A 20,714-nucleotide genomic window follows, 5' to 3' on the forward strand; every position below is an offset into this window, starting at 1 on the left:
GGCTGAAAGGACTGGCTGTCCAGAGGGAAATCACTGGTACCAACCCAGGAGGATTCTCTGCCAGATGGTGAGAGGAAGGACCATGCATCAAGCTGAGTCTGTCACTTGCTGCCCATGAGTCCTTGGACACCTGGAGTCCTCAGTTTCCATGTCTGTAAAGGGCTCCTGTTGGGTTCCAGGAGGAGCACAGAAAACATGGCGAGAGAGATGGGTGGAATAGGCATTTGGGTGTGTCATGAAGGTTTGGGATCCACTCCTGCCTTTGCTGATTACCCATCAGGTCTTTTCCCTCTCTAAACTCATTTTCCAGGGGGCATCAGTGCTCTGAGTCGGGATCAGGACAGTTTAGGTCTTCACAAAAGACCTGGATCTAACCCAGCCACTGCCACTTGTCATCTTTTTAAAAAGTGGTGTAACTGCTCTGAGCTTCAATGTTTGCATCTGTAAAAAATGGGGGGAATGACACCTGTGAACTGGGACCCTGGGTTTGGAGTGCTTAGCACATTATTATCCTTAATGTAACTGTCTTCCTTGTCATAGTTCACTTAGACCCTATACACAGCCTTAAGATCACTGAAGGCAGGGAACCCAGCAACTGCCTCTGTCCTTTTGTTTTTTAAAGATTTTGTTTATTTATTTGACATACACAGAGAGAAATCACAAGTCGTCAGAGAGGCAGGCAGAGAGAGAGAGGGAAGCAGGCTCTCCGATGAGCAAAGAGCCCGATGCGGGACTCGATCCCCAGACCCTGAGATCATGACCGGAGCAGAAGGCAGAGGCCCAACCCACTGAGCCACCCAGGCACCCGCCTCTGTCCTTTTAAAAGGGGGCAGTCAGTGCCCCTTCCCGCCTTCTTGCTCACTTGCTCACATATTACAGCTGAGGGTGGACCCACTCTTCAGCCTAGGGCTTGGACCTATAGGACCGCCTCAAAGTAGGCTCAAGGCCACAGTGCCTGGGTGGATCCGGAGCCCAGTCCAGGGTCTGTCCATAGTATGGCAGGACTGCGGTGGGGGGTGGGGGTGGGGGTGGTGGATAGGGGTAATGGGGGGTGGTGCAAAAGCCAGAGCGTAGAGGCTGAACGTAACTAAGAGCCATAAGGAAAAGGGTGGGATGATCAGGTCTGGAGCCAGTTGTAGGTGTGGAACAGGAGCCAGCCTGAGGGGCGGGTCCGGAAGTGGGCATCCCTCTATCACTCCCGGAGAAGGCCGCCAGGTGGTTTGGTGACCTATGGCCCCTGGAGTTCAGACCGCAGCCCTAATGGGTCCACGAAAGCATGCCCTTGGGGCGGCCGCAAGCTGCAGCGACTTCCCATGGGCGTCCTCTGGCGTGGGGAGCCGGGAAGCCTGGGAAAGCGGCGGGGGTCACGAGACCCCCAGACGCCCGCGCAGACCCGAAGCTTGGCGCAGCTCTGGGGGCGGGGCGCCGGGAGGGCTGTAGCCCCCGAGCGACAGCACGCTCAGCCAACGGTGCTCGCGGTCGCGGCGTGCCTCCCCGCCCCTGGCGCAGCAGCCCAATGGCGAGCGCTCGGAGGGCGTGGGGGCGGGGCCTGGGCGGCGGCGGTGGCGCGCGGGCGCGGCACCCGGAAGTCAGCGGCGGCGGAGGCGGTGAGTGTGCGGCTGGCGGCCCGGGCCGGCGGACTTCTCTCGGCGAAGGGCCGGCGAGGGATCCCGGGCGTGGGGCTCTGGGGGCGCGAGTAGGGTGGGGAGGGGCAGGGATGCACCTCCCCACCCTGCCTGTTTCCCTTTCCCAATGCGTGGAATGGAAGTCCTGCGGCTGGGTCCGGAGAGACCAAACTGACCCGGACGAAGAGCCCCATGCGATACTGGAAGGCGTTTCCAGTAATCCCCGCCAGAATGGGAGGCACGGTCCGTTGGCAGGCCGGTCGGTCTCACTGCGGGAAAGCAAAGACTGGCGGGGCTGGGAGCTGCGTGGTCGCTGCAGGGTGGGTGGGCTTAGGGCCTCAGTTCTGAAGCCCTGAGTCACGGTGCCACCTCCCTGTGGCCTGTTGCGGGGCAGCTGGGTGACAGCTGATGTTTGAGTAGGCAGCAAGTGCTGGGTCATGCCTGCTCTTGGACATGCCTTTTCTGGGGTGGCTCAGTCAGACCATCCCCCCACCCCTGGGGCTTCAGGGGTAGGGATTGGGCAGGACTGCACCCAGGGCAAGGGCTGGCCCTGGTGTTGGGCTTTAAGACCCCTTCCCCTGCCCCAGCACGTCAAGTGCTTCATGGGCTCCCCCTGGGCCACAGCTGTAGAGTGAGCCTTTTGCCCTTGGACCAGTCCCTGAGCTTCAGGCCTTTTCCTCCAGCAGGGATATCACATGCTAGCCTGGCCTGGCGACCTGCTCCCCCCACCTGCTGCCTGCTATTTTGCTGCTGCTTTCTGGACTCAGAGCTTTCTTCAGCGAGGCAGATGGGATTTGATGGCAGCTTTAAGGGGCGCCTACAGCTTGTAGCACTTTGGAAATGCTTTCTCGGACTTGCTTATTAATCCCCTGAGCAACCTTTTTGGGTAAATATTCATTGGTTGGCTGCTGTCCACGGTGAAGAAAACTCGGACTGAGGGGCGAGGGGTGTTCCCAAGGTCACTCAGAGCCAGGGCCAGGTCCCAGTGCCTCCGCTCCACCTGGGCCACTGTCTCAGGATCCTGCCTGCTTTGGTGACCTGTCTGGTGAGGTGGAGGCAGGAGGACACAGCTCTGTGCTCTCCTCTCCAGGATCCTAGTGCTCCCATGTGGTAGCTAGGCTGCCCTGGTGCTCCCACCTTATCTGGTTTTTGACTATCAGCCCCAGTCCTATGCCTTCATGTTACTGGCATGTCCAGAGACTGCAGTCCACTCAGACTGCATGCTCTGATGTGTGGTGGTGACAACAGCTTTCCCTGAATGAAGGAAACAGGCTGTCAGTTCTGCCCTGCCTACCCAGCCCCTGAATTATTGTTATTGCCTCATGCTTTTTTTGTGACCTCATTTTGTGGGCTTTTTGATCACTTTTCACCATGGGTGTAACTGTGTGTGGTATCTTGGGGTCTCTTTCGCATGCCTGGCTTCTGCATCAGAGGGGGAGGCGGTGTGGTGCCTTCCCACAGAGGAAGTGTGCCTGTTTCTTCTAAGGACTTATGTGGAGAAATGAGGGGCCTCCAGAGCATGTCTGGAGATCAAAGGCCTACGACAAGGAAGCCGGAAGGGCTTTTAGAAGTGGTGCCACACTTGTCATTGACGCTCCAGATGTGCAGGAACTGGGTCCATCCTTTGGCGACATGTCAGTGTGTGAGGGCATCACCGTGGAATCTGGCATTTGTTGGTCCAGACTGTGAGGTGGGGTGATGGGCTCCGTGAAAACAAGGTCACCCCAGGTCACCAAGCTGTATTTTGATTTTCATTGCAACTTTTTTTTTTCTTTCTTAACTTTCTTTTTTAGATTTGCAAAAATGACATGTGCGCACTTTAAAGTTAAAAAAGGCCATCCACCATCTCTCGGTGGCTCCTGTCACTTGAAGTACATCTTGGTGGGAATACTCTGTTGTCCTTTATTAAGCATGGAGACAGCAGAGGTCACTGTGAGGCCGGGCTGGCCCCTGGCTTGTGGGGAAGTCAGAAGGGGCTAAGGTAGAGGGGCTGCCCTGTGTCCAGAGCTTTCTCTAATGCTCCTTCTTCCTCTCATTTGTATTGCTCCTTTGAACAGCAGGGACAGTGACACTTGGCGTGGAGCTGAGTTAGTGCTCCCCAAACATTGTGGAGATCTCAGAAGGGAGTAACCCTGTGGAAAATTGGTCGCGGTAAAACGCCACTTAGTCAAAATGACAAAACACAGACTGTAGAATCCTCAGTTGCCGAGCTGGGAGGAGGGTGGGGTGTTGCAGTGGGCCGGCTGCTCAGAATATTTACAGACGTCAGGGCTTTCTCAGCCAAGGCTCCCAAACAGCACAGCGACACTGTGTTCCCATGTGTGTTTATGTCCTCGGCTGGCAGCCACCGGGAGGACATGATGCGTCACGCGAAAAGAGCAGTACCCGCCTTCCAGCTCCGCCCCGGGGGACTGCCACAGTGATAGCCTGGTCTGCACTGGGGGAGCCCGGGCTGTCTGGCTCCTTAGCCTAGGTACATGAAGCCTAAAGGCCCTGTCCTCTATGTGGCCCCTCAAGACCAGATAGACAGGCTGGCTAACCTTGAACATACATCCCGAGTGAAATGGAGCTGCAGATTCTGCCTTCACGTGTGCAGCCAGCCAGTGGGAGATGAACGTGATATGAACGGGGAGCCTCCCTTTCTGGGAGTCTAGGCCCTTGGAGGCCACAAGAGCTCCCCACTCATTCATGCGCATCCCCATCATTCTTGGCTGCATTCTGATTTGGCCGTCTCTCCTCCATCCAGCTGATAAAGGAAAGTGCTCCCACCAAGGTGGCAGGTCCCCTCACCTCCCTTGACACCCCTGTTGTCAGGTGTGGTTTTGCTCTCTGCTCAGGGGCTGGTGTCATTGTGCAGAATTCTACAGCAGCCCTGCTGCGCTGGGTTCTGCTTTGAAGGTTTTGCACCAGTGCTGCGTTTGCTCTTGGCCGGGTCTCCCACGGACAGGCTCTTTCTTGGCCTTGCTTTCCTCGCTATACCAGCCTTCCCATGAGAGGACACATAAAACACACCTGCAGCGAGAGTGCACGTGTTTTAAACTTCCAGCCCCATGGCTTATACAGGGAGCCCACCAGCCACACCACTAGCATCCATATTAAAAAGGTATTCGAGCACCCAGCTGTCCCCTTTTTTCCCCAGACCAGATGGCCCTTCCCTGACTTGTGTCCTTAGGGATGAGGTTGGCTTATTTCTGGCTTTGGTACTCGTGCCAAGGCGGTGTGCTCTCTGTGCTGCCATGGGGCTGCTGGGGAGCCAGGGAGCCAAGGATCCAGGGATCCAGGGCTTCAGGGCTCATTCAAGACTTACCAGCTTGCTGTGCTTCCTGCCCAGTGTGTGTGTGGCGGGGCGGTAATCATGAGCGGGGGTGGGGCATGGCCCAGCACCATTCATTAGGCTCTTTGAAGATTCTTTGAATAGCCAAGAGGGAGACTTGGCCAGAGTGTGTGCTGAAGCTAAGAGGCCTGCCTCACATGCTGGACCCTGTGGAGCCCAGTGACTGCATGTCCAGGGTATGGCTGAGGTGGGACAGACCTGACGCCTGGCACCTGAGAAGCAAGGGGGGGGTCCATACCTTACACTGCCCGCTGGAGCAGGACACAGGCTCACCTGAGAACTAAGTCAAGATACAACCATATGAAGAAGGCAAGGGAAAGGACCTTTTGCTTTGGGACAGGGAAGGCGGCTGCTCTGCGGTAGTGATGGGGAAAACGTGTGGTAAAGAAACAGACTCTTTCCAATGGGCAGTGGCACGGGCAAGGCTGCAGGACAGGGGCAGGACGGGGAGGAAATATTGGCTACTGGTGGAACAGATAGGCGGTGAGCCTGCCCATACCACGTGCACCGCCCTGCAGATCAGTGCGGCAGAAGTCCAGGGTTTAATACCCAAATTGGTGATTCGTGGATGCGGGCAGGCAGGTGGCTGTAAGGTGCGTGGCCCTGGGAGTTGCCAGTATAACTGTGGTGAGTGTTTCCTGCCACCCCGAGGAAGGCAGCAGCGGCAGGCTGTGGTGCTGGCGGGATCCACCTCTACCCAGCCGGTGGTACCTGCACTGGATGTCTGGGGGGAGCTGGGCCAGGTCTGCTCACCTGAGAGCATCTTCCTCCACCCAGCCATTCCGCCTCCTCCGTCTCTGCCCTAGGAAGGTCTGCAGCCCATTTGCAGGGCCTGGGCATGGGGCTCCTCTGTGGCACTCTGCAGGGGCTAGAAACGTGATGGGACTGAAACATCCAGCAGAGCCAAGTGGCCAAGTGAAGGGGTATGTCCTCTGGGGAAGCCAAGCAGCGGCTAGCAGGCTTGGGGGACAGCTGCCCCTTGGTGAGGACAGCTCTGCACAGCCAGTCAGCAGGAGGACAGGGCAGCGGGATCCTGTGTGTGTATAACCCCATGGCATACACCCATACTTCACTGAGAAATATCTGGAGGCGTACTGCCGACAAGATACAGGGCTTTTGCAGAGTGAGTATACTTGGAAACTTACCAGATGAGAATATGTGCTCCTGGATAACCTGATGGTGGGAACCACAACCACAGACTCCACTGGCCCATGGGAGCTGCTGTTTGTGGCCACAGGCAGTGTGGAGCCTTGGGCTGGGGATGGACGAGTGGGTCGCAGGTGTGGGAGGATGGGTGTGCTGGGAGGAAGGGAAGGGGGCCAGCCTTGTTGCAAATGCTGGAGGAGATGGTGCTGGTTGGTGTGGGGTGGGTGGTGGGCACAGTTGGTGTGTGATGACTGTGAACCCCCAGGCTGGGTGGGCGAGCATCTGGGTGGCATCTGGAGTGCACAAGAGGGACACAGGGATCAGTGAGCACCCCCAGCAGTGCTGAGGTCTCCTCATCCCCTGGCCATACCCTTCCTCATCTGGGCTAGCGGCAACAGCAAGGTGTGGTCCTTGTGGCCCTTGGGCCCCACTTGCCTTCTCTCCTGATGAGCCTCTGTGGGGTTGTGGACGTGCCTTCCTGGGCCAGGGAAGGAGATCCTCACCATCCAGGTGCCAAGCCTTGTCCCCACACGGCCCTCACCTGAGCCACAGCAGCTGTCACTGTGTGTCTTGGCGTGTGGCCCTGACCCACGTTTGGCCGGGCTGTCTGCCCACCAGCTCAAGTCGTTTCCTTGTAGTGCTCTTGTTAGACCCCGTGTGGAGTGAGGCTTGGGGCTTGAGTCAGATGAAAAGCCTGGTTATGCTGTATGTCGGCATGTACCTGGCTGCCCTTGGCTGGTAGGACAGCTCTGTTGGTTCTTCTGGAAGGCAGGGGAGGAAGAGGAAGGCCCCAGCTGGAGTGGGCAGTTTTCAGAGGCAGCAGTGGGGGAGGGGGAAGAGTAGCAGGCAGTGTGGAGCATGCTAAGAACTCTCAAAAGCCTTATCAGCAGATGGGCTGGGAGTGCGTGAAAGCTTCCAGTGCTAAGAAGAACTGATAGGAGACTCAGGACCCATTCTTCGAGTTTTGCGTACCAAGTGCTCAGAGTAGGGGAAGGCAGGAGCAGGGAGCTGGGAGGACTTCCTCTGACTTTCTCAGAGAGAAGAAAGGGGCAGCCCATGGCTTTGGTTTGAAGTGAACTTTCTGCTTTGGCCTCACACCTTGTAGGTCCTTCCTGCCGGAGCTCAGGTATGCCCAGGGACTGTAGGTGTGTACAGGGAGTGTGGGCCCTGGGCTCCTGGTGGGGGGCACCTGGGAGAGGCACACACTTGGGCTGGGGGAGGCCACCCCGGGGGACGCAGAGCTTCCTTTCCACGGCGTGTTTCTAGGCAGGCCAAAGACACAGCTGGCGTCCCAGGCTGTGGGCAGGTGTGAGGTGTAGTGTGGGGGTGCTGCTCTCGTCCGTGTATGTGTGGCCTCATGTACCTGCTCAGCTTGAGTCCCAGTCCCTGGATTGGGGGCCTTTGTCAGATGCCATGAGAGAGAACTTACTTTAGAGCTGTGGCCTTTCTGTTTCCCACACGCGGGCCCTATTCAGTTCCAGGAAAGGCCTGGGTAGTTTTTTACAACAGAGTCATCACTGGGTCACAGAGGTCGGCTTCTCAGGTGAAATCTTGCTTGTGACGAAGATTGCCTGGTAGCCGCTTGCAGCTATAAGAGTCTCTGTGAGTTCTGGAAAGTGGTGTCACTGGGAAGCCATGGGGCTGATGCTCTTGAGCGAGTGATTGCTGAGGCCGCCTCCTCACCGGTGGGGCCCAGCCCTCTTGTTTTCTCTGTGGAATAGTCCAGGAAGCATCTCTTCGGGTACACACAGCCTGAAATGATAGGCGACCCCGCACCCTCAGCCTCTGTGCCCTGCGGGGGTTCTGGGGCCCCTGTCAGGATGGTTGGCCACCTCATAGGCTCCATTTTCCAGCCCCATTGCTCACATGGGTCTGGGCTGCTGTCTGGGCTCTTCCATCCCTGTGGGCAGCTCCGAGGCCCGGCTGCACCCTTGAGTTTGTGGCTTTTGTGAGACAGCACCCCTAGTGGGACCATGTGTGGACGTGGGGACTTTTTGTCACCTATCACCAGCTTTCCAAGGGTTGACCACTAAGAGAACACTGCAGCGGGCATGTTGGCTTCTTAGCGATTCCATGAAGGCACTGGGTGGGGTGGTTTGTGGGTGGGCCAGAGTGGTGTTGAGGTGTGGTGCTGGGGGTGTCGTGGCTTTCTGGGAGGCTGCCTGGGAGCAGACGCAGGGTTGGGAGGCCAACAGCCCACATGTGCCTGCCCCTTTGCTCTGAGCGCCGCCGGCAGATGCCTCCACAGGCCTCCTGTGTGACCTTAGGCACACTGCCAGAGCTCTTGGGGAGAGGGGAATCACCCCTGTGAAGCACCTGGCATGGGAAAGTTTTCCCTGGCTGTCCTGTCCTTTGCTCTGTGGCACCGGGGGCCTGGCCTTCTCTGGGTCTGTGTGTCACCCTCCCAGAGGAACAGATTCTGTGGCACCTGCCCCTTTTTGATGGGGGTACTCCTTTGCATGCATGAGGGGAAGGGGAACCCTTCCCATGTGAAAAGGACGGGTGTATGACATTCAGCTGCCATCTGCAAGCCAGGGGGTGGGTGTGCATACCACCGTTGTTGCCTCCTTCACCTCCTGGGGCCCACAGCATCCTGGGCGCAACAGGCAGGGTTGGGTGCGGCTTCCTTCACTGCTTGGATGCTGCCAAGCTTTGCTGCCTCAAGGTGCCCCCCCCCCCCGAGGTTGCCAAGGTCCATGGGTGAGGTTCTTGATCACACCTCCCCAGGATCTTCCTGCCCGTCTCTTCCTCTAACTTTGGGCTGCCCCTGGCCTGGAGGCTGCCACGGGGATGCAGACATTCCACGAGGGCCCAGGCTTACATGCCTGGTGGAGGTGGGGACCAGAGGGGCGGGGATGTCACTGAGAAAGCCAGGCACACTATTGCCTGGGACTCCACCCTCCTTTACACATTTTACCAGCTCCGGTGTCCTTCCAAGGTGAGTTCCCCATGACGAGGAAAGAAACCACCAAATATGGATGAACCCCTGCCCCAGCTGACATGGTGGGGCCTACAGAGGCCTGTCCCCATCTTTTTCCCACTGTGCCAGCCTCGGAACCATGGGTAGTGGAGAACAGTGTTGTCTTAGTGCCCCGAGTGGCCAGGCAGGCAGGCGTGCGATGGCAAGAGCAGAACGCTGTTTGCCCCTGTTAGTGGTTCCAGCCTCTTGCCTGCCCTGTGCCTAGCCTGTGGGACAGTGCCTGGGACCACAGTGGCTGTATCCAGAGCTCACTCGGGGAGCCCTGCAAGTCAGCAGGAGGGAGAAGGTGGCCCAACAAGTAGGATGTCAGGGAGGATTTCACCAGGGCCTAGGTGGGGGCATGCTGGGAGAAGGGCTCTGCACCCATGAGACCTGCCTAGGTGAAAGAGGTTGCAGGGGGTGATGGGACATGGAGCTGAGAAGGGGTGGGGCAGTGGGCAGCGGGCCTGGCTTGAGTGGGGGGGTGAGGGATTGGAGAGAAAGGCAGTTCCTGATGGTCCCCTCCCCAGGGGCTGGCTTTCCTCTGGTCCTTCCCTCCCAATGACCACGTCTTCATCGAGGCCGCAGCCCTGGGCTTTGTGCCCACACGTCTGGCGCCAGGCTGCTTGAAGATCAATCAGTGGCCTTCCCTCCAACCACAGAGCCCTCCCTGCTGCCACTGTCTGGAGGGCTGGGCTGCTACCCACATGGGCTGGCTAGGATGGTGAGGTCCTACAGCCAAGTTGGAGGGCTCTACCTCTGGCTTGTGAGCATCAGTAGCCAGAGCTGCTCCCAGTGGATGGCCTTGTCCAGCAGCTAGGCACACAGCCCAGAGAGGTGCACAGCAGGCCAAGGCCTACATCATGCCCTCTTCTGATAACCCAGAGCTGCATGTTCCTGGTGAGACAGCATGTCCCTGGTGGAGTAAGCCTCAGAACCATCCTCTGTCCTGGTGGGGCTCTCAGATTTCAGAAGTGGTGGCTTGGCAGGGCTCCTCCCACTGACCCTGGTTGGCCTGGTTGCCATAGGCGGCAGTGGCAGTTAACCTCTCCTGTAGTGTTCTCCTTTGTGGGAGAAACCAGCTCCCTGGGAGTGAGAAGGCCTGTGTCTTCTGTGGTGGACAATGGCCAAGTGGCAGGTGACCACCTGCTGCCCCTGGTGGGTTGGGGCACTTAGGACTCCAGGAGGCCCCATGTGCTTTCTACCTCCCTGGACCACGTTCTGGACAATTTGACTGGTCTCATCTGTCTAATTATCTAATCTGCTCATCGTAAATCCACTGCTGAGTTTTAATCTGTGGTTCCCAGAGCTTCTGGTACTAAAAGTCCTTTCTGGTGCTTTGCGGACCTCCTGGTTTCTTCTTTCTTGGATCCTTTTCCTGCAGATGTTCTCCAGCTTCATTTTTCTGCAGTCAGAGCCTGGTGGTTTTGTGAGATGTGTTGTGGATCACTTTCCGCTGCTCCTTGCTTATGGCGCTGGGTTTCGTTATGTGGCGTTCTTTCTGATTGTCCTGCTCTTTGTCCTGGAAATGATTGGTGGGATTTCTCAGAGGTCTAGCAAGAAGATGAGAACTTCCGTTCTCCAGGTGTTGAGGAGCACTGTCAATTCGAGTCTTGGCATGAGGATCCCTGGAACCCTAGTGTTGCTCCAGCTGTGCTCTTGTGACTTCTCAGCGCTTCTTCCCCACTTTGTGTGCTGTCCCTGTGGCACCTGGGGGTGGCTGAGGATAGAGCCCACCCTCACCCTAGGAGTGGTGCCTTTCAGGGTCCCAGCTCCACTCAGGGGAGGGTTTCCTACTACAGTCCCATCTTGGGGCAGCCCTGGGCCTTATCTTCAGTCTCCCTCACCTTCATGCCCACCAGAGCCCAGTTTGCCCACATAGGCCAGTGCCCCAGGGAATAGCCAGTGTACTCTGCTCTCTTTTTTCTCTGGGTTTCCACGTTCTCTGAGATACTGGCCAAATCCTGCATGACCTTGTTAGTTCTTGGGTGCTTTTAAGATCTTTTCATATTCTTTCAAGCATTTTGAGTTGTTTTTACTAGAAGGGTCAGTTCCAGCAGCCTGCCCACCAGTCTTGATATCATCAGGTAAGCCTAGGATGCTGGCCCTCGTGGGCACTACCCCGGCAGCCAAGGGTGGGAACCCAGCGTGCTGCTGTCACCTCGGGGACCTCTTCTGCATCAGGCACTGCTTTCAGCTCCATCTCCTGGCACCCTGCATTTCTGCAGTGGCACTGGTTACCATGGTGATGTCACCTGCACAACCGAGGGTTCTACCAAGGACAGGGATGGTATCACTGTGCTCGTGCCTGCAGGGGCTAGGGCAGAGGGGACATGGGACTGAGTCGTGGGGATCCCTCTAGGGCCTGTGGGAGCCAGTGGTGACAGTAGTGGCGCTGATCCCTTCTCCCTGACCCCCTTCCTCTACTTCCCAGGCCAGCCAGATCAGTGAGCAGAAAGGAGTGGCGAGGCAGGGACAGCGTGGTGTCAGCCACAGGAAGACCTCCATGTGGCCCCGAGCTGTGGTCGTGTCCACAGTGCCAGCCTCGGTCTTCAGCCCCTCCTTGGCTTTTCCATGCTCTGTGGCCAGATCCCCTACCACCTGTCCACCCACCCGCCCACACTTGGGTGCTGGTACAGCTTAGAGGGCAGTGTTGGCATGGTGGGAATGTCCTCCTTCTTTGAGTCCCCAAACAGAACATGTTTCACTTCAGAGACCTAAGAACTGGGAGCAGTTGTGCGGGTCTAGAGGGGGGCCCTCACCTCTCTTCTGTTCCCCTGCCCCATTCCATGGCCGGGGTCCGCCTCTCTCAGGACTGTATGTGTGTGGGTGGTAAGGACCCTGTCTTGGGGCACTGAATTAGAGCCCCTCTTGCCCACTCCTCCTCCCATGCCTGCAGGGATCACTGTGCCAGCAGCCCTCACAACAGGCTGGTACCCCCTCGGCCCCCCCAACCCTGCCATGGCTTTAGGAATGGCACAGTTTTTGTGGTTTATATTGAGACCTGGAGCAAGGATGGGCAGGGTCTGGGCATCACATCCCACCTTCTCCCAGCTGGGACCCAATTCACAGACCCTCTTTACAGATGCAGACCCCAAACCCTGCTCTACTAGGCACTATGTGCTTACTCTTTTGGGGTGTGGGATAGGCAGGGTACCACACGGACCCTCCCCAGACCCAGGGGCCCCAGGCTAGCTTACTGGGAGCTCACCGGCCTCCTTCAGGCACATGCACACACATACACAGTCACGTGCCCGCATGTAGGCATAGGCGGGAGCACACACACGCAGATACCCACCGTGGCTGTACACTCGCACATGCGCGCAGACCTCAATGCCTCACATGCACGCACATCTGCTGAACACTCCCTCACCTCCCTTGCTCATGAGGCTCTTCTTGGGGTATCTTTTTTGGCTCCCTTCAATACCTCCGCAGCCTCTGTGTCATCCATTCCCTGGCCCTGGCCTCTGGCTCCGCCCTACCACCGTGCCCTGGCTTAGGCACACATACAGGACCAGAGCTCCTCACAGCCACTTTGTCCAGGGTCAATGGCCTCAGGAGCTCATCTCCATCCTCAGCTCGGTTGGGGTAAATATCTGGTGGGCCTAGAGGCCGCCAGGCCCAGGGCCTGCGTGTACAAGGGTAGGCACTTTGTCCTCGCTCCTTGGGACCTGGCTGCCTGTCCACTTCACCAGCACCTGTGTTTTGCCCCTTGGGCTCACCTGCTTACATGGGTCCCCAGGCTGCATCTGTGCTGTCGTGGGTGGATGGCGTGGGCTGGCGTCCCCAGGCTGGTCAGATGGGATGCAGCCCTTCCTTGGGGGCTGGGGCCTGGAATAGGTGCCATTGCCAGGGGATGGGATAGTTAGGGTTAGGTGGAGGGGATGGAACAAACCACAGGGCCACCCAGGTGTGGTGGGGAAGGGTGCCCACCGGATGCCCCAGCTGTGCCTGTGGGTCTCATTCTTGCTCCTGTGGCCAGCCTTCATGTGGTGTGGCCAGGACCAGTGAGCCTTGCAGGCAGCGCAGGACAGTCTGGCCCATGCTGATGTGTGTGCACACTTAGGGAGCTGGTTGGCTGGTGCTGATGAGCATCATGGTGTCTGGCATATTCTGCCATGCCCCGTAAGGGTGAGGGGCATCCCGGAGGCAGGTCGTTCTGGGCTAGGGAGCACTGCAAGTGCAGGAAGGCAGTGTTGTGTTGTCTGCTATTTATTCAATGCATTTTTTTTCCTTTTCCCGCAGACTGGTGATCCTTTGTGAACAGAACCATTCTCAGGGACCCATGTGCATCATCTTCTTTAAGTTTGATCCTCGCCCTGTCTCTAAAAATGCATACAGGTAACCCCCTTGCTCTGTGTCTGCAGGCCTCTGCTTGGCCTCAGGGTCCCCACTGTCCTGCTAGTGCCCACGTGGGGATGGGGACAGGCTGTACAGGCTGGACCTGCCCTGTCCCACGGTGGTTACTCAGTAAGTATGGGGTGTGGCAGTGAGTACCGCTCGGTGGCAGGAACACTGAACTGACATAAAGAGACTTCGCTGCTTAAGGTCGCTGTGTGGGCAGCACAGAGGAGCCACATGCGGCCAGCCAGGGGTGCACTCCTATGGTCTCGACAGGGGCACCAGGGGTGGCAGAACTGGTTTGATGAGCAAAAGCCCCGTTTGGATTGGCTGGTCTGTGTTGCCAGTGGAAAATCTGGGTGGTGGTGGCAACAGAGGGTCTGTGGGTCCTATACTGGGGAATGAGGGTAGGGGTGGGGAAGATGGGAGACCAGCAGAGGAGGTGGGAAACTGAGGCCAGAAAGGGGTAAGACATGATCCAATGCAACCCCCCCGCTCCCCATGACCCTGGGCTCTGGATGTGTCCCTGTGTTCCCTGGGGCAACCTAGTGGGAATTCATCTATGAGTATGAGACTGAGAGGTAACCCCAAACCAAAAATGACATTTAAAAAACCAAATAAGCATTTTATTTATTTATTTATTTATTTGACAGAGACTGAGAGTGAGAGAGAGTGAGAGAGTGAGTGCACAAGTAGGGGAAGCGGCAGGCAGCAGCAGGTTCCCCACTGAGCAGGGAGCCCGATGCAGGGCTCGATCCCAGCCACCCAGGTGCCCCCGAAATGATATTTTAAACTGATCACTAGTGCAATTGCTTGGAAAGTTTTCATCATTTTAAAATCTATACCAAGGGATGCCTGGGTGGCTCAGTCGGTTGGGTGTCTGCCTTCGGCTTGGGTCATGATCCCAGGGTCCTGGGATCAAGTCCTACATGGGGCTCCTTGCTTGGTGGGGAGCCTGCTTCTCCCTCTGCCTGCCTCTCCCCCTGCTTGTGCTCGCTGTCTCTCTGACAAATAAGTAAATAAAACTAAAAAACAAATACATTTAAAATTTATACCAGAAATGATTTAAATCATCTTGACTAGCTTCTTAGATTTGAGTCACTGTGCAAAATTGCACAGACACCATGTTGCCTAATTTCGTGCTGAATGAAAGTCATTCCAGGCCAGGGGCTGGGGACTGAAGAGTCCCCAGTGTTCCCATCATTCAGAAGAGTGGCCAGCAGGGCCAGGCCAGGATCCTGGAGCTGACCCTGAACGACTCCCAGCAGAATGAGCTCTTTGAGTCAGGGTGCAGCCAGTGGGCAGAATCCAGGTGCAATGATTTATTTGAGCTGGGGAAGCGTAACATCCAGAATTATTAACCATACTAGGATTGGAATGCCCTGGGCAGAGCCCCATCTTCCACCCTCAGGCTGAGAGCCAGACTTTGCTGGAGAGGCTCAGCTGTGGTGCATTGACTAGGAAAGAAATCGCTGGGGCGCCATAGCAGCAGAACTTGCTAGGAGTCTACTCTCCAGTGTGCTGGCAACTGTCGTGGGAGGATACTGGGCAAAGGTGCTGGCCACTGGGTGCTTGGGGGACGCCCCATGTGTATTGGGAATCATCCTGGAGAAGGAGCCTGAGGAAGCACCTTGTAGCCAGGCCAAGAAGCCTCTCCCTCCGGGGTGTCTCTCCGGCGCCCTCTACTGACAAAACTTAATAAGGTATCAGCCGCAAAGTTCAGCTCCTTTATGGTGAGGAGGCAACGAGGGGCAAATTCTGGGCTGAGTCAAAAGGACTGGATCACAGACATGGTCGACCCCTTTGGCTACTGCGGTTTTATGTGCGCCCTTCTGTGCTCATGTGAACCCTTACATACCAACAAAATGACTCCGTTTTCACCTGAGAAGTGAAGGATTTCTCTCATGGGGACACGAGACTGGTGTCTGACAGTTCCTGGATCTGTTGCTGGCTGTATTTACAACCACATTTAGCCACAGCCTCCCTGGATGTGGTGTTTCCCGAAGTTACTGCCAGTCTCTATCAGTAAAATAAACACGGGAAGAAGGAGGAAAAGAGGTCTCTCGTGCTTTTGCTCAGGATCTGTGTGTCACTGCCATGACCTCTCCACGACTCCTTATGGATTGTGATTCGAGACAGCCTTGGCATTTCTCTCCAGTGTATTCCAAAGCCCCGAGCCAGAAACTACATTTGCCACCTCTGGTGACTGACCGAATCCACTTGTTTACCCTCTTGCGTGGGAAGGCAAGAGGCGTTTCGGGTTGCAATGCCTGCTCTAGCTGTGGGGCTCTCTGGCCCGTGAGAATGGGTGGGCCGCAGGCCCTTGGTGTCCATGATTCTGTATGTGCATGATAGGAGGAAAGGATGGGGGAGCAAGTGGGAGAACGCCTCGGGAGGGACACTGCAGCAGATCCAGTGAGGAGAGGCCAAGCCTAGGCCTATCTGAGGTTAGAGAGAGGTTCCCGGTGCCTGGAGTGTGATGGGGAGCAGGCCAGGCTCCAGAGCCATCAGTGTGATAGGGAAGAGGCCCTGGATGGGGCCAGCAGGACCTGCCCCAGCACCCCTCTTGCTTTAGCCTTCCCTGTCCTGGCCTGGGGTGCACCAGCTTCTGTCTCCTGCATTGGCATCCACTGCTGTGTCTTCCTCTCCCCATACCTCACCCCCCAATAACTGGCAGGAATAGGAGTGTGTGCCATTCTAACCATGGACAAATGTCCAGTTCAGTGGCATTTAGTACATTCACATTGTTGTGCAATCTTCCGTGCCATCCATCCGTCTATCTCCAGAACCCTTCATTGTCCCCAACTGAAGCTCTGTCACCACCAAACACTGACACCCCATTCCCCTCCCCCCACCCCTAGGAACCACCAGTCTCCTTTCTGTTTCTATGACCTTGACTGCTCTGGGGACCTCATATAAGTGGAACCATAGTATTTTTGTGTGACTGGCTTCTTTTACTGAGCATAGGGTCCTCAAGGTCATGGTGTAGCAGGTGTCTGAATCTCCTTCCTTCTTGAGGCTGAGTAGCTGAGTAACATCCCACCATATGCAAGACCACAGTTTTATCCGCCTATCTCTTTTTTTTTTTTTTTTTAATATTTTATTTATTTATTTGACAGAGAGAAATCACAAGTAGATGGAGAGGCAGGCAGAGAGAGAGAGAGGGAAGCAGGCTCTCTGCTGAGCAGAGAGCCCGATGCGGGACTCGATCCCAGGACTCTGAGATCATGACCTGAGCCGAAGGCAGCGGCTTAACCCACTGAGCCACCCAGGCGCCCCTCCGCCTATCTCTTGATAGACCCCTGCACTGTTGCCCCTTTTTGGCTGTTGTGATTCATGCCACTATGGAGATTTGCATACAGTGTCCGTTTGAGTCCCACTTTCCTTTCTCTTGGGGGCAGATACCCCAAAGCAGAATTGCTGGATCATATGGCAATTCTGTGTTTGACTTTCTGAGGAACTGCCAAATTGATACCCTCGAGTGTCTTTTGATGGCCATGCCACAGGCTTCCCAGGCCATGTCAGCCCATGTCTCTGTTTGGTGGCGAAGTATGTCTTCATAGTGTATCATCATTGTGCATTGTACAGACCAACTTCTTCCCACCACGCTGGACAAGCCAAGTCCTGGGGCCACCATCCACTTGGACTCTGCTGCCCACCAAGCCAATCCATGTGGCTGGGACCTATCAAAGACCCTGTGCTCCTTGCACTGTCTTAGGCACCCTTAATTTCATCACACATGCAGTGGCCTCTTGACACTTGGGGTAATGGGAAGCACCTGGTTTTGTTTGTGGGTTAAGCTCATCCCTGCAGTCACCGTTGCTCCCGGGTCCAATGGTTGCGAAGGGGACTTTTGTAGCCGGGATGGTAGCCATCCTTGCATAGAAAGTTGGCCTCTGAACAGCGTGGATTTGCACTGTGCCAGTCCACTTACATGCTGATTTTTTTTTAAATATATTTTTAATTTTTATTTTCTTTTTAAGATTTTATTTATTTGACAGATAGATTACAAGCAGACAAAGAGGCAGGCAGACAGAGGAAGGGAAGCAGGCTCCCCGTTGAGCAGAGAGCCCGACAGGTGGATGGATCCTAGGATCTTGGGATCACAACCCAAGCCAAAGGCAGAGGCTTTAACCCACTGAGCCACCCAGGTGCCCCCATGCCGATTTTTTAAAGTATGATACTATAAATGTATTTTTCTCTTCCTTATGATTCTTTTTTAAGATTTTTAATTTTTTCTGAGTAATCTCTACACCCAATGTGGGGCTCGAACTTAACAACCCTGAGATCAAGAGTCGGGGGTTCCACCGACTGAGCCAGCTAGGCCCTCCTTTTTGTGATTTTCTTAATAACATTTTATTTTTCTCTAGCTTACTTTATTGTAAAAATATGGCATGTAATACACATAATATATAAATTACAGATGAATTAATTGTTTACATTATTCATAAGGTTTGAGATGAACAGTAGGCCAGTACCAGTTAAGTTTTAGTGGAGTCAAAAGTTATACATGGATTTTGGGGTGCCTGGGTGGCTTGGTTGGTTAAGCATCTGCCTTTGGCTCAGGTCCTAATCCCAGGGTCCTGGGATAGAGCCCCGTATTGGGCTCTGCTTAGTGTGGAGCCTGCTTCTCCCTCTCCCTCTGCTGCTCCCCCTGCTTGTGCTCCATCTCTCTCTCTCTCTCTCTCTCTCTCTCTCTCCCCCTCCCCCTACCAAATAAATAGATAAGAGCTTTAATTTAAAAAAAAAAAGTTATACATGGATTTTTGACTGTGCAAGAAGGGGGGTTGGTGCCCCAACCCCTGTGATCAGGGGTCAACTGTATAACTGTATATGTAAATAATTTAAACATCTCTGCCCTACAGAAAAGAATGAGACAGCCTCACCTTTGATGGCATGGGCAGTGTCACCCCCGGCTCTACCCTTGGCCGATGCTGATCTCACAGGCGTGTATTTTCTGGCTTCCCAGGAGTCCTGAAAGATGAGCCTCTCCCTGTCATCCCCTGCCTGGGCCTGGCCCAGCGATGGTAGCGCTTGGTCTATGGCCTGCCACTTTGCAGGTCTGCTGGTGAAAGGCATGCCTCCCAAAGCATCTCTCCTTCTCTTGGGCCTCATTTGATCATCATATCATCTGTTTCCCCACAAGAGAAAGCATAGCCCACTAGAGCATGCGTCCTGTGGTCTGTTTTGCCCAGATTTAGCAATCCTAGTATATCATTGAGTGACACTCCCTGAGCGCAGGCAGGGAGGGAGGGAGCCAGCTCAGCCCCTGCCCAGGGAGTGAAATGAGCATGGCCACTTCCGCAGACCATCTCCAGGCCTGATGCTGAGCTCAGCCTTGGTATCATGGATCCCATGGCCTACACCTCCTGTCCCCCATGTTACCATCCCTCTGCCCCTCGCTGTTGGGGATACCTGTCCCTCCAGGTGTGGCAGCCGTCCCTATGTCACATCCCACTGACCTGGTATGACTCCCCAGATGCCCTCGGGCCTCCCCATCTATCTTCTTGGTGCTGAACTGGCCCTGGTAAGGGGGTCTCCTTGGGTGTCACTCCCTATAGGGGTTGCCCCTGCCCAGATGTGGGATTCTCCTGGGTGATCCCAGCTTCTGCCTCCCATGCCCTGGCACTTGGAACCTCCAATTTTTGGCGACGGTTACCCAATGTTGAGTACTGTCTGGGTGCCTAATGTCGGTTCTGTTCGTTTTCAGTTTTGGTACTGATGCCTGCAGCACTGCAGTGAGGAGTGGAGCAGAGGAGAAATTATTTGAGCAGCTTAGGAGGTGCTGACTTAGAAATTTTCCCTGCTGGCTGCAGCTTTGCTTCGGGGTCCCCATGACCTTCCTCTGTAGAGGCAGCGGTCTTTCTCCAGGATTCCAGTTCTCCCCCTGTTTGCAAAGGGATACACGCTTTTTGGAAAAAAGTCATACCCTACAGGACATAACAAAGTAAAATGTGAGCTCCCGTAACCCCTGTGGTAGGCTCTCAAGATTCCTGCCCCCGCTGTACACATCAGTGTCATCCATTTCCCTGGTTGTGTGTGGGACTGTGGGGCTAAACGCGAAGGGATTTGGCCAGTGTGATGAAGGTCCATAATTGGCTGCCTCAGAGGTAGTCAAATGGGAGCAGTCCTGTGTTGGTCTGACGTAATCAGGGGACACCCCGCCAGGCCCCTCCTGAAGAGAGAAGCTGCTGTGCTTGGAGGGGCCCATGGCCAGGAACTGGGGGTGGGCTCCAGGCGTTGAGAGTGACCCCGGCGGAGGACGGGAATTCTGCAGCAACCTCAGGAACATGAGGAAGATGCTGAGCCTCAGCAACACCCTGCCAGTTGGCACCTTAGGGGCCGCTGAGCAGAGCACACGGCACATCCGGCCCGTGTTCCTGACCGCAGACTCAGATGAGAAGTAGGCCCGCTCTGAGCTGCTGCATGCATATGCTATGTGTGTGGCCATTTGTGAGGCCCCAAAGAAAACCAGTACACTTCCTGTCAGGTAACACCATCGTGGTTGTAGAACCACCATCTTTATCAAAATGTCTGTCTGTCTGTTTATTTATTTTTAAGATTTTTATTTATTTATTTGACAGAGAGAGAGAGAGAAACCACACAAGCAGGGGGAGCACCAGGCAGAAGGACAGGGAGAAGTAGGCTCCCTGCTGAGCATGGAGCTGGATGTGGGGCTCAATCCCAGGAACCTGGGATCATGACCTGAGCTGAAGGCAGACACTTAACCAACTGAGCCACCCAGGTGCCCCAAAATGCCTGTTTAGACTCATGAGCTGAGTCTCCTTGTTGACTCCAGTCTGGAGGGGCTGCTGGGCGAGCTGTCACATCCTTCTGGTGGCTTCCATGGGACTCCTCACTGCTGGTGACATCATGGGCCATGGCCCCGGGCACCTGCTACCTGGCGCTAAACTCTCCATGGAGGGTGCACAGATTTGCCCCCTCAGATGGTGCAGAGACCCCCACCCCCACCCCATAGTCACAGATTTACTCACCCAGATGGTGCTCAGGCCCATCCCAGATGGTGCACCGACTCACCTTCTAGAGAACACACAGCTTACCCCCGAGATGGTGCATAGACTCCACCATCCTGACTGTGCGCAGACTCCTACTCCCCAGGTGCTGCGCAGACTGTGCACCGCAGGTGGTGGGCAACCCCCCCCCCCCGCCCGCCGTGGTACGCAGACCCTGCCCCACAGGTGGTGCACAAACTCCTCCCCAAGGGTGCTGCGCAGGCTCACTCAGGTGGTGCACACCCAGTACCTCGAGACAATGCACAGACCCACCCCCAGTCGCAGGGTGAGGAATC

At 55.7% G+C, this 20,714-nt stretch overlaps 1 protein-coding gene across 4 annotated transcripts in view; it reads left to right on the forward strand.

Annotated features, from left to right (window-relative positions):
• The first annotated feature begins 1,547 nt into the window (after positions 1-1,547).
• The window catches only part of TANGO2 (transport and golgi organization 2 homolog), a 41,271-nt gene continuing 22,104 nt past the window's right edge, over positions 1,548-20,714 (forward strand). The window contains exons 1-2 of one of the 4 annotated variants that reach the window (XM_059409105.1): positions 1,548-1,607; positions 13,310-13,405. In XM_059409105.1, the coding sequence (XP_059265088.1) occupies positions 13,350-13,405 (56 nt within the window). In that variant the 5' untranslated portion in view covers positions 1,548-1,607; positions 13,310-13,349. The other 3 variants (XM_059409103.1, XM_059409104.1, XM_059409106.1) reach the window with 3 other exon arrangements.

This window comes from Mustela nigripes, chromosome 8, assembly GCF_022355385.1.
Source record: "Mustela nigripes isolate SB6536 chromosome 8, MUSNIG.SB6536, whole genome shotgun sequence".
NCBI lineage: Eukaryota > Metazoa > Chordata > Mammalia > Carnivora > Mustelidae > Mustela > Mustela nigripes.